Genomic DNA, 13,497 nt, shown 5'->3' on the forward strand with positions numbered 1-13,497 from the left:
CAGCACGTGCAGCGCACGTGTCGTCTTCTTCGCAGGGCCTCGCCGGACTGGTTCTCCGGTGGCCGGACTCCGGCCGAACTCCGGCCGATTTTCAAACTCACTGTTCTCCTTCGTTTTTCACCCATTTTCTTCGTATTTTATACCAAATTGAAGCCCTAAGAGTGTACTATCACGTTGGACTAGTTTTAGGGTCTAAAAACTACGAAATCTCACCTTGCAAAAACCAAGGGTTCGGCCAAACTTGAAATCTACGATCCCGACGTCCAAAACTCTCCAACGAACGTCCCCGAGCTTCCTTAGGACCTCCTAAAGCTCACCACAAGCTTGAAATCTCCTGAAACACAACATTTTACGTTCGCATGAACAGTACTTCAAAAATGGAGGTTCGGGATTCACATGAAATCGAAGGTTTCACTTCCTAAAACTAGCACCAATGAACTCAGGACGTCAAAACGATGAAGATACATACCTTATTTGCCCCGATCCGTCAAGTTTTGAAGGGTTTTGGTGGTGGTCCGTACGATATGGGTGTGTGTGAGGGTGTGAGTTCGAGAGAGACAGAGACAGGGAAAGCACGGGGAAAGGAGAGGGAGAGAGGAAGGTCATGTGTGGTCCAAATTAATCCACACCCTCCATTTCATCCTAACCAAACATACCAAAAATCAATTTCCAATAAAATCCCATCCAACCAATGCTATTTTCAAAATAACGCTACGTACCTACGTACCTTAATGTCCAATAAGGGCAATTCTGTCATTTCACATTCCCGTCAAAAGTACCTCCGGGACGGGCTGTGACAACAATAATGAGCCCAACGACTCTTTATTTCATCTGATGATACTGGATCATTGGATTGTTTTATGATCCAACAGCTTAGGTTCACTTTTTTTTTCCAGTTCTATATTTATAAATTTATTGAATCCAACGGTTGAGATCTAATATGATCAAATTTAAATTAAAAAAAAAGATCTCATTGCCCAAATTTAAATCCGACTGCTAACATAATTAAAAAAAAATTATTTCATAGTGTTCCATGAGTTTCATGGTGTCGGTTTAGTGATTTTTCAATATTTATCGGAATCTATTATTTTTTAGGTTAAAATGTTTATAAAATTAAATTAGGATAGTCTACATAATTTTTTTTTAAAAGTTACTTTAAACAAATTATCCTAAATTCATTCTTTTAAAATCTCAGGCTAAAATTCAATCTAGAAGGGTTGGAGCAGAAAAACTATTTATTGGTTAAAATAAATTTTCTAGGTTAAAAATTTTAAGTTTTAACCCAAACATTGAAGATGATTTTTAGAATAAAAAATAACAATAAAAATGGTAAAAAAAATATTTTTTAATTACTAAAAATAGATTTGAAGTTGTTGTCAAATTTACAACAACAACTTTTGATGTCAATCCACGTCATGCCACGTAGAAGTTGGCACTTTAGTTGGAAAACACTGAAGTTGTTTTTTTTTTTTACTGTTATTGCTGATGTCTTTTTGACTCTTCCTTTAGAGATGTTGTTTAGCTTAGGGGTGATAATCAAATTAGGATTTTGAACTATTTTAAAAGACCCTAAAATTATAGAGTAGTCAATGAGGATTTTAATTGACATTTTAAAAATCCATTCAAATTCATGTGTAGTCAATTAAAATTTTAATTGGCATTTTTAAAGTCCATGCAAAACCATGTGTATTAAAAAAAACTTGTGGGATTTCATTAAGTTATGAATTTTGGTGGATTCTAATGGATTTGATGAAGATTCTCTCTATCCAACAAGCATCCCACTTACTTCAAGCATTCGAGAACTTCAAATTCATATTTTTCTTGGATTCTTGAACTCCAGACATTCAAGAAAAAGTGCATAAATAAGTAGTTGACTTTTTAGCCAAAATGGTCCCTCATACATGAGAGATTGACGTAACTCCCTATTTTAGTCCCTGTGATTTGAAATAAAAAGAAGTGGACCCTGGTTGTGGGAAGTACACAAGTCATAAAAGAGAGAAGTCATTGAACTAAGAAATGGGTGAAAGGGGATGCATCACGACATGATCCTTTAGATTATTTTGAACGATTAGGATTAAAATTCTTGTATAGATAATTCAAAATAAAAAATCTAGATAAATGAGAGAATGTCTTTGAAAATCCATCAAATTCTATAAAGAAAGTCCATACAAATGCTTAAAAATCCATATACAAATCCTATCAAATCCTTAAAATTCTTCAAACCCTATAAAATCTATTTATTTAAAAAGTCTTTTAAAACCTCAAAAATCCTAAGTTGACTATACCCTCATTCAACAAACCATCTTAAAACTTAACAAGCAAGCAAACTTCAAAATTCACTTTTTGATATCGGTTCAAAATTCACTTCCTGATATTGGTTTAGTTTGGTTCCATACTTACTTGACATCTTATAGAAACCAAATCAAACCAAACCAGTCAATATGATAAAACCGATCAATCAATTTTAAACTAACCGGTTCGGTAAGTTCGACCAAATTGGTACCACTCCAAAGTTGTACCAAAGTGAACATGTTGCTGCTAACAACCAATAAAAATGGCCAATTCAAAGACAATAAAGAAATAAATAAATAAATAAATAGATAAGATAAAAGCAAGATGAAAAAAAAAGGGCCAGAGGAAGTTGATGACGCATAGAAATTAACATTTCGATTGGAAAACATTGAAACTATCTTTTTTTACTATTATTGCTAATGTGGACCTTTTGATTCCTCATTTGGAGATGTTGTTAAGCTTAGAGGTGGTAGTCAAATTAGGATCCAATTATTTTAAAAGACCCTAAAATTATGGAGTAGTCAATGAGGATTTTAATGACATTTTAAAATCTATTCAAATTCATATGTAGTCCATTAAGATTTTAATTGGCATTTTAAAGTCCATGCAAATTTCATGTGTATTAAAAAACTTAAAGATTTTGTAGGATTTCATTAAGTTATGAATTTTGGTGGATTCTAATGAATTTGATGAAGATTCTCCGTATCAAACAAGCATCCCACTAACTTCAGGCATTCAAGAACTTCCAATTCATTTTTTTTTTTTTAATTCTCAAACTCCAGACATTCAAGAAAAAGTGCATAAAAAAGTAGTTGGTTTTTTAGCCAAAATGGTATCTCAGATTGACATAACTTATTACTTTGGTTCTTATGATTAGAAATCAATAGAAGTAGTCTATGGCTGTGGGAAGTACACAAGTCATGGAAGAGATAAGTCATTGAACGAAGAAATGGGATGTAGCACGATATGAGCCTTTAGATTATTTTCAACGGCTATTTGGTTAGGATTAAAATTCTTGTATAGATAATTCAAAAAAATTAATTAGGTAAATGAGAGAATGTCTGTGAAAATCCATCAAAATCTATAAACAAAGCCCATACAAATCTTTAAAAATCCGCATATAAATCCTATCAAATCCTTAAAATTCTTCAATTCCTAAGAAATCTATTAATTTAGAAAGTGAGAGGTTTTATGTTCGAATTTAGTAGATGACAAATTCAATACCAAATTAAGTTACCCATTATGTGGTTTAGCCGAACTCCTCATCTCTTTAATATAAAATATATTGTTGTACCTAAAAAAAAAAATTCAATTCGACCGGTCGATCAGCTTTGAACTGACCGGTTCGGTAAGTTCGAACGGATTGGTTCCACTCCAAAGGTGCACCAGAGTCGACACGTTACAGCTGACAAGGCAATGACGACGGCCAATGCAAAGACGATGAATAAATAAATAAATAAAATCAAGATGAAAAAGAAAAAGAAAAAGAAAGGGGGCCAGAGGAAGCCGACGACGCGTAGCTTGTCGTTCATCTTACTCGAACCAGAAAACGAAAGCTTTGATCCCCAGTTTTTGGTTCAAGCTTGGAATTTTCAGTTCCAGCTACCTCGGTAAATAGGGCGGCCCCGTTTTATTCAGTGTGGTCTGTCGTTTTTTGACTTTTTCTTCTTCAACGGTCTGCCGTCTCTGAATCCGTCGTTGTTTCGTCGGCCTAAAACCCTACAAAAAGGTCGGTTCTTTCTGAAACCCCAAAGGAAAAAAAAAAATTAGGGTTTTTGGTTTTCATGGAGGCATCTTCCGGAAATGGTAGTCCCGCCAGTGGGGGAGCCAGTGGGGGAGCCACTGGGGATAGCAGCAATACGTCGTCGTTCGGGTCTATGCAGTTCCCCGCCCTCCGGTTATTCCAGTCGCCGCTCTCATTCGTGTTGGATTACTCCGGAATACTCTCTCCCAGCTCTTCGCGCCGCGATTCCGACGCTCCGGTGGTCAACGCTGTAGTCGTCGCCGATTCTCAGCCCCACTCCCCTACGGCCTGCACCTCCGGGTCGAGCAACACCGGGGAGGTTTCGATTCGGATTATCGGCGCCAGCGAGCACGAGGACCGCGGGAACGGGGGTGCGACGGTACCGGTTCAAGGGGAGGAGAATGGTGGGTCGCCGGGTAGGGTTCAATCGTTGGATGATCTGGCGGGTACAGTCAATGGGGTTGGGTCGGACGAGAGAGTCCCCTTGGTGGCTTCGTCGTCTCCCACACACGCTGGGGATACTGGGAATGGCGCGGAGGATAGTTCTAGGGATTCTGCTTACCAGAGATATGATATTCAGCAGATAGCTAGGTGGATTGAGCAGATTCTTCCGTTTTCGTTGCTCTTACTCGTTGTGTTCATTCGTCAGCATTTGCAAGGTACTAACTTTCACCACTTGCTTACTTCAAATTCTAATTGCAGATTGTGGGTTATTACAATTGTTCTTAATTTGCAACCAGCTATAATTTTGCTTGGATTTTGACTGTAGTTTTAAGTTTGAATTAACCTAATGTGTACCCGAAAATTCCGTCTTTGCTTTGTAAGTGTGGAGCTGTTGCGGGGCACTTGTGTTTTTGGTTCTGTTTATGTTACTTTAGAGGGCCTCTGCTTTACATTCTCTAGTATTTCTTTGTTTTTCAATTTGGATGGAGCTAGGATTTTCTTGGCACATTTGGAGTTGAGTCTCATCCATGTTCTTTGTTAATGTTAACGGTTGATGTTAAAAGATGTAGAAGCTATTTCTAATAGTCGGTGGCACAAAATAGAAATGCTAGCTTTAGAAAATTCAGTGCCTTGTTCTTATTATCAACTATCATAGAGATACCAATGTGAGAGGCTGTAACATCGCACATGAACACTTAAAACTTGAGAACGAGTTTTCTTCCACCAGGCACATACTTATTAGTTTTCAGTCCTAACAATACTTAAGTCTGAATATTAAGCTTTTCCGGTGCTAAAAAAATATCCTTTCTCATAAATAGAATGGTTAAACCCGTCAATGGAAATGTATATGTGGATGACTGGCGATCACTTTTTCACCTAATTGGTTTTGACGTACTTATATTTTTTTTACTGCAGTGCTGAATTCATTTGTTTTTTGGGTTGAGAACTTGCAGGTTTCTTTGTCACTATATGGGTATCAGCTGTCATGTATAGGTCGAATGATGTTGTTAAGAAGCAGACTGCTCTAAAGGTGATTTAATACGGTCGTTAATTCCATGAGATTATTTTGTTCATTCTGCCACTCTAAAATCTGCTCAAATGCCAAATCAAATATCTCAAACAATTATTGGTTTTTGCAGCGAGATAGGAAAATCTCTGTTCTTGTAAGTATTGCTGGTGCTTTTATGCTTCATGTAGTTGTTGTTTACTTGTGGTATCGAAGTGATGATCTTCTATACCCATTGGCAATGCTTCCTCCAAAAACCATACCACCTTTCTGGCATGCCATATTCATCATTTTGGTAAATGGTAAGGAGACAGTCTTTTTTGCTATTATTATTGTTTTATGAATACAATTGTTTTACTAATATATTAGATGTAGAGAAGACCGCTGATCTGTTGCAATCATCAGAAAAGGATGTGGTGGATGTTGGGGATAGAATGACAATAGGTTTTTAAGTTTTGCGTTTGAATCCTCAATTTATTGTTCAAGTCTGTCCGACTGGTTCAGGCTCTGTTAAGCATATTGTCTCTCTGTCTTTTTGTGTCAACTTAGAGCCTAATGTAGGGTTGGGCAGTCTCTTTTTCTGGTGCTATATATAATTCATGCTTCTGTCCTCTGTTTGTCCTTTTAATGTTGCCTGTTTATTTGCTATGCCACTGCGATTATAGTGGATGCTTATCTTCCTTTGAAATTGTGGGAGAGTTTCTCTAATTTCTGTTGCTTTCAGATACCATGGTGAGGCAGGCAGCGATGGCTTTCAAGTGTTTGTTGCTTATATATTACAAGAATGGCAGAGGCCATAACTATCGTCGGCAGGTATATGATGCTGAGCACTATAAATTTCCATAAGCATATCATCTCCATATCTCATTATTTGGAAGATCTCTCTGAACGCTGTTATCTCATTTTGAAGGGTCAAATGTTAACTGTCATTGAGTACACACTGCTGCTGTACCGTGCCTTGTTACCAGCACCCGTTTGGTACAGATTCTTCCTGAACAAAGACAATGGGAGCCTCTTCTCCTCACTTACAACGGGATTATATTTAACTTTCAAGCTAACATCTGTTGTTGAGAAGGTAAGTCAAATATATAGTAAGCTGTTGTACTGGAAGATAATGATATAAGTTGTGACACTTGAATTGAATCCATTAGTTATATTTTTATTTTATTGCTTTTTAGGTCCAATCCTTTTTTGCTTCCATAAGGGCATTGTCAAGGAAGGATATCCATTATGGGTCTCATGCAACATTGGAACAGGTATGACATCGAACTGAATTATTTGATTTATTTGGATTCTGGAAGCTCGATCAACAGGGTTGAGATCAGTTTTTTTTCTTCTAGAGATCAGGTTTTTTTTCTTCTATGTGTTATTGCCTCGAGTTATTATCCTCTATTACCCAAATAAAAACTGGCTCTACCCCTCCTTAATTTATCCTTGTTTAATGTTAATCTTTAACCTACTACTCTCGGGTTTTCTTGTCCTGTCACCAAATTAAAAGCTAGTTAGCTACATTAATCTTTCGAAAATATAAATTATAACCTCTTCCTGGTGTTCCTTATCCTTAAGTTTTGTTGACTAACTTGTTTTCTGGAACAACTTTGAGGCTTCTTCCTAGCTCAAATCAGAAATTTGATGTCTTTTTTCATGTTAAGAGTTCATCTAACAAGCAATGATGATATTCTATGCGGGCGCATTTATATCTTTATATACATCCAAGCATGTCTATTAAATGGTCAATTTGAGCTTAACATTTGTCATTTTGAAAGATGGATGTTTTATTCTTGATTTTTGTGGGTAATGAAGTATTTATCAATTTTGTGTTTGCATAGTTAATACGAGTATGTTGTTTTGGATGAGGGGTGCAAAATGTAATTGTTCTCATCCCCTAGGAGACACCTGATGGTTTTCTCCCAAGTTGCCTTGGTTTCAAGTCTGGTTTTTTTCATAGGCCACAAGGATGTGGAGAAATACCTCAGATTGCTCAGAGGATTCCTTTCTGTTAAAAACATAAAATCGATTTAGATCCTTCTGGGTGCAGCTTTGAAGCTTTGTTATCAATATATGTCCACGTCTACCTCCCTTGCTTCTGTGTGCACCAAAGCATGTTTAATTTTACATAGTGAATACTGTTCTTGTGTTTCTGCTGAAGTACCTATGCCTTCTAGCTCACTCGTATATTTAATCAGGTAAATGCAGCAGGAGACCTTTGTGCCATTTGCCAGGAGAAGATGCATGCTCCAATTCTGTTGCGCTGTAAACATATTTTCTGCGAGGATTGTGTCTCTGAATGGTTAGCGTATTTGCCTTATATTTCTCATTGAGTTTTAGAATCGTCACGATTTTATAGTTAAGACATTGGAATATGAGTTTCTTATGGTTTGCCTGGTAATGCTCCTTGCATGATGTTCATGAGGATTAATGATGAGCCTCATAAGTTCTAAAATATGAAGGATTCGATCTAAAATGCCATAATGTAAGTCTCTTTAAAAGCGTCATGGCCTTTGGACGAAATTCTGCCTCCGGCAATTTTGCTCTGCGCCAAGTTTGGGACCCATCTATTTGCTAGTTGGATCAACTGCATGACTAGAATTCTACTAGGTCCCTACCGGCTGCAGCTTTATTTTTTTATTTTTCAACCATTTTACAATGTAGTAGTGCTTTGTTTATGTTCTTCGCTTAACTCTTTCAACTAACTGACAAGTACTTACGTTTTTCAGGTTTGAGAGAGAAAGAACTTGCCCTCTATGCAGGGCACTAGTAAAACCTGCAGATTTGCGAACATATGGGGACGGATCAACGAGTTTATTTTTCCAGTTGTTCTGAACTCCGAGTGTTCTCCTCGTGGAGCGGATACATATGAGCAGCGTTCTTGAGTGTCTCGGTTTTGTTTTGTTTTGTTATATAGGCAAAAATGAATGTATGTCCAATAGCATTGTATCATCATCAGGTTGCCTCCAGGTAATCAGATGGAAGGTATGAGACGAGATGCGGATCGATATGACGTCAATATGCTGCAATCATGAGGTCATCCATGATCCCAGTGGATGATGAAAAACAGTAGATGACATGATTATTAAGCTGCCATGCCATTTCTCAGCTACAAAATGGTGGCCTCTGATTACTTTGGGGTCCTCTGTTCATATATTATCTCCTTTGTGTAGATACATCTTTTCACTCTCTTCGCTAATATTTACAAGATCTTTTCACGCATCTGTGTTTGACCGCAGAAGCAAATCCTCACCCACCCTGTATTTTGGCCACACGCAACTCTTATAACTGGCTTTGCTATCCTTAAAAGAGAAATCGGTTAGGATTTTTATGCAAAGATGAAGTGATGAACAGGTGAGGAATTTGCCCTATTTTGGACGAGATTCTCAATTAACAAAAGATCAAGTACAAATTGGTTAGAAATTAATAAAAATTTTAAAAAATGTTTGACAAAAATGTTAGATTTGAAATACACTACGTAACCTTTAGCTGACATAAATAAGAGTTATTTGCTAATCCTTTGGTATGTATACACTTTTATTTTTATTTTTAACCAACGATGGTAGTACATTAAGGAGTGAGGGAGTGGGTTATGTGGTTCAACTACGTCTTTACCAAAAATTGAATTTAAGGCCCTCACTTACAATTGAAAAGGAATATCACTAGATCGTAATACTAAGTGGTTGTATGTTTACATACAGTGTGTGAAGTCATGAATCCACGAAAGAAGGAATGAGGATGAGATTAACTATCCACCCCTCCCAGTTGATTTGATTCTTAATTTTTCATGCATTGGATTACGAATTTAAAACAAAAATTCACTTTTTTTAATGTTTCATATGTTAGGAAACATGAGAGAGTTAGAAATTATAATAACTAGGATACTCATGTTTTTAGAAGGGGTGGTTCTGTATACCCTATTTTACTTTTTGCACACTCTGTTAATTTCTGTCATTTGATCATTTTCAATTCCTTTGATTTGACCGTTGAAAATTGAAAGAGGTGTATGGATGACACCACACTTTCAGTAAATGCGGAAAACAAGAATTTTGCACACTGTTAATTTCTGTCATTTGATAATTTTCAATTCCTTTGATTTAACCGTTGAAAATTGAAAGAGTTGTATAGATGACACCACGCTTTCAGTAAATGCGGAAAACAAGAATCATAATGACCAATATCATTTGTAGGCTTCATTTATAACTATTTTAGTCCAAATAACTCATTGTTTGAAAATTCCTCATCTAAACATATACCATTACAATGCATGTATTTTTCTGAAATAGCATTACTATGCATGACGTTGCTGCATGCCATGAAATGCAATATATAATAAACCTAAGTGGTCCATTAGCTTTTGCATTCCAAGTAAATAAACTTTATAAGGTGGTGTATATTTTATTAGTGACATGAATCTAACAAGGAAAAGCAGGAACCAAAACTGTTTGTGGTCCAGTGACATAGCCTGGCTTGCCGTTGCTGCTCCCCATAGTCGATGGCTGTGGAATCAAAGTCGTACCATCGTCAGCCCTGCAATCTTCATGTCTTTCTTTTTAGTGCTAAAAAAGTAATACAAAAACAGCTCATGCATTCACGCATTTGGTTAATAATTCAATATTTTACTTGTTCATTTTCCTTCTGCTACTCAAATAGCTTCAACATCTGCCTTTTGGGACCACAATTTGGCAAAACCATTTATTTGTTTTTGCATCATGGATCATTGGCTGAGGTGTTGACTCCTATAATTTGCATCATTTGGTTATTTTTTTGGCTTCTTAGGCTCTGGAAGTTTCTGACTGCTATCAGTTGATTACATATTTCCCCTTCATGTTTACCAGCAATAGAGCCTTCGAAGAATATCTGGACCAAAAGGCTAGGGTTTCCTCAACTTATTTACTATCAAAGCATCTATTTCCTTGTTGTAACTTGTACATGTAACTTGTAAGGCCTAACTGAGAGTTATTTAGAGTTAATGGTTAAAGATATGTTTAAGGTTACTTTTGAAAGGGTTAAAAGTTCTTTCTGACAACTAAGAACTCTTCTGATTACGTGCGGCAGAAAACGTAAAGAGTTTATAGGTTGTAGAAGCATTTTCTGGAGAAACACCAACTAGGTGCTACATTTCCATGTGGTTTGCTGTAAACATGTTGAAATTTTAAACACTTACACCAAAAACAATTTTGAAAGGGTTAAAAGTGTTATTAGGAAACCAAAAACACTTTCATATATAACAGCATTTGACATAAAAAACGTTGAAGTGCGTTTATGTGAAACACAGTATTTCTTACAAAAATTCCAACGTGTATCTAATGGAAGCGATTTTAACAGTCCCGTTATGGTTTGATTGCTAGTTGGCCATGACACTAAAACCAGATTGAAATTTGAGACCATCTGGTCTTTGGTGGTGGCTATGATAATGCAGGACTGATCCTGTCCCTTAGCATTTTGATTTGACTCTTGCGCACTTTCCCATTGAGCAATGAGTGTAAATAGTGGTAAAAGATCGCAATATCCAGTCTCTCAGAGGCTTAGATATGTATACAATATGATGATGGCAAACAGGACTAGCTAAAAAAATGCACAGATGCCCGTCTGTTTTTTCCATAAGCACTCTATGCCACTCATGACCCTATTAGCACATCAAATTAGGAACACTTGTATGAAAGTTATGTTACCTTTCATGGCCGATTGTTCATGTACTAACTTGTTTTGGGTGCATCCCTTGTTTTTTAAGCCATGCAAGCTATTCCCCAAATCGAAATGAGTTCTTTTGTAGAGGCTGATTGTATACAAATATTTGTCTATTTTTCTTATATTATTATGTAAAAATTCTATTTCTAAGATTTTAATAAGGACGGATAACAATAGAGAATCGTCTGAATGCGTGCATTTTCTCGTTAACACCCAACACAATCAGAATCTAGAGCTAAAGCTAGGTCTGAACTCGATTATGGAATGCACTCGGCGAGGGCGGCTACAACTGTCACGTAAATTTGTCATTTTATCCAAAACTTTCCTCCCAAAGGAACAGTGCCTGGGGTGAAAATTGTTTAAGCATGTCGCAAAATAGAATTACATAATGCGAAACAGGATGATAGTAAAATCTGTCTCACTAAAAAATGATAAAAAGGACATCATGGACATGACACATGAGTTTGGCTGTTTCTTTTGTGCGTACATACCAACCCTAACCCCCCCAAAAGGATCCTTCCCTAACCCCAACCCCAAGACTGAAAGGATACCACTACCACTACTAGTGCCATTGTGGTGTTTACTTGTTAGAAACTGAGCCATACATTGATTGACCCCAGAGAATTAGAAAAGAAATCCCAAAGTGGTAGCTGCAGTGGGAGTGGGACTGTGATGAGAGTGCACACAGTACACTCTCAGAGATAAACGTGGGCTGTCGGTTGTCCCCCTCCAATAATATTTTTTTCCGGTGTTGAGGGGATCAAAATTTTTAATTTAAATGATGTGAATGTTGATAATGGAAAATGTTGATTAACATGCTTATTTTTTTAATTGTAACACATCTTTTTATTTGTAAATTTGATTTAAAATTTAGTCTTTCTAGTATTATTATTATTTTTCATTGGATTTCATTATCTTTCCTTAAATAAATTGCTTTACACTACATAACGTTTTATCACAGTGACAAAAATCAATTATCTATACATTCCGATGAGGGTTCAGTCTTCATTTATTCTTCTCTCTCCTAACTAGTGTTTGAAATATCCTGGATATGCTTGATATTTCCACGGAAATGTCCAAAAATTCAGGGAACGATATGGAAAGAGGGGCCCATATCCGCGATATTTTCGAAAATTAGTCAATTTCCTCGATATTTTCGATATTTTAATGAAATATCCTAGATTTGTAGACAATTTACAAAAAGTTTGCAGGAAATATCCATGAGCCTATGCATTATTTATTTATTTTAATTTCTTTCTTTATGGAATTAGTTTAATTCAATAAAACTTGTGCTGTTTTCGTGACGAAAATTTCAATTAAGTTATGTATAATTTATTCTTTCTAGTGAAATGCTTTACTTTATTACTTGTCATTAAAAGGAAGTTTTTCTTCTCACATGTCACATACTTATTGTTTACACAATATCTAATTATTAATTATTGATTCATACATGTGTTGTGGCTTCATACGACATTCCCTAAAAAATAATTTTAAATTTCCATATTTTTAAACAAATTTTCATCATTTCTATCGAAGAATCAATGATATTCGACATATCAATTAATATTTCCACAAATTTACCTATTGATTTTTTCACCGATACTGATATTTTAAACACTGCTCCTAACAACTAATTATATAACATACTAACTACCGCTGTGGACAAACAAATTGCTCTGCATCCGTTATTATTATACACAGTTAAATTTAAGTTAAAAGTCATCCCATAAAACGTAACTTTAAGTTAACAGTCGTCACATAAAATACAAGTGCATGTTATTGTTTTTCTCGACTAATCATGGTAATTAAGTGTATCAAAATACCTAAGTGGTAGTTGCAGTGGGACTGAGAAACATTCTTTCAATCTGTTAAATTAGAATCATCATACATTCGTTCGTAGTTCAATTCCTTTTAATAAATATAATAAAAGAAATAGTATCTTGAATTTGGATCAGGATAGACTCATTGTTCAATCCCCTTCAATACAACCGAAAACAGTATGTTAAAATTAAATCAACAAGAAAAATTTATTAATTAATGGAAATCATTTAGTGTTGATGTTTTTTTTGTAAAATTAGTATGGGTAATACTAGAGATTAAATTTTCTAAATTAAAATTTGTAAACCAAATAATGTAACATTAATATTAAATTATTACTTAAGTATTTTTTATTAATAACACATTATTTAATTTGTAAATATAATTTAAAATTTTAATCCCCCGATACCCAAAAACCTACAGTACAAACTCAAATCCAATTCAAGACCCTGTCTACTCAAATCCAATTCAAGACCCTGTCTATATATATTCTTCTCCTTTCATTGGGTCAGCT

At 35.6% G+C, this 13,497-nt stretch overlaps 1 protein-coding gene across 1 annotated transcript; it reads left to right on the top strand.

The window, feature by feature from the left end:
- Positions 1-3,699: 3,699 nt before the first annotated feature.
- LOC103439553 (uncharacterized) lies at positions 3,700-8,696 on the top strand. Its single transcript, XM_070825342.1, has 8 exons — positions 3,700-4,695; positions 5,434-5,510; positions 5,620-5,788; positions 6,211-6,299; positions 6,397-6,561; positions 6,665-6,742; positions 7,673-7,776; positions 8,204-8,696. Exons 1-8 carry the CDS (start codon positions 4,077-4,079, stop codon positions 8,307-8,309), a joined length of 1,407 nt encoding a protein of 468 aa, XP_070681443.1. The 5' UTR covers positions 3,700-4,076; the 3' UTR covers positions 8,310-8,696.
- The last annotated feature ends 4,801 nt before the right edge of the window (positions 8,697-13,497 follow it).

Source organism: Malus domestica, chromosome 07 (assembly GCF_042453785.1).
Source record: "Malus domestica chromosome 07, GDT2T_hap1".
In the NCBI taxonomy this organism is placed as follows: Eukaryota; Viridiplantae; Streptophyta; class Magnoliopsida; order Rosales; family Rosaceae; genus Malus; species Malus domestica.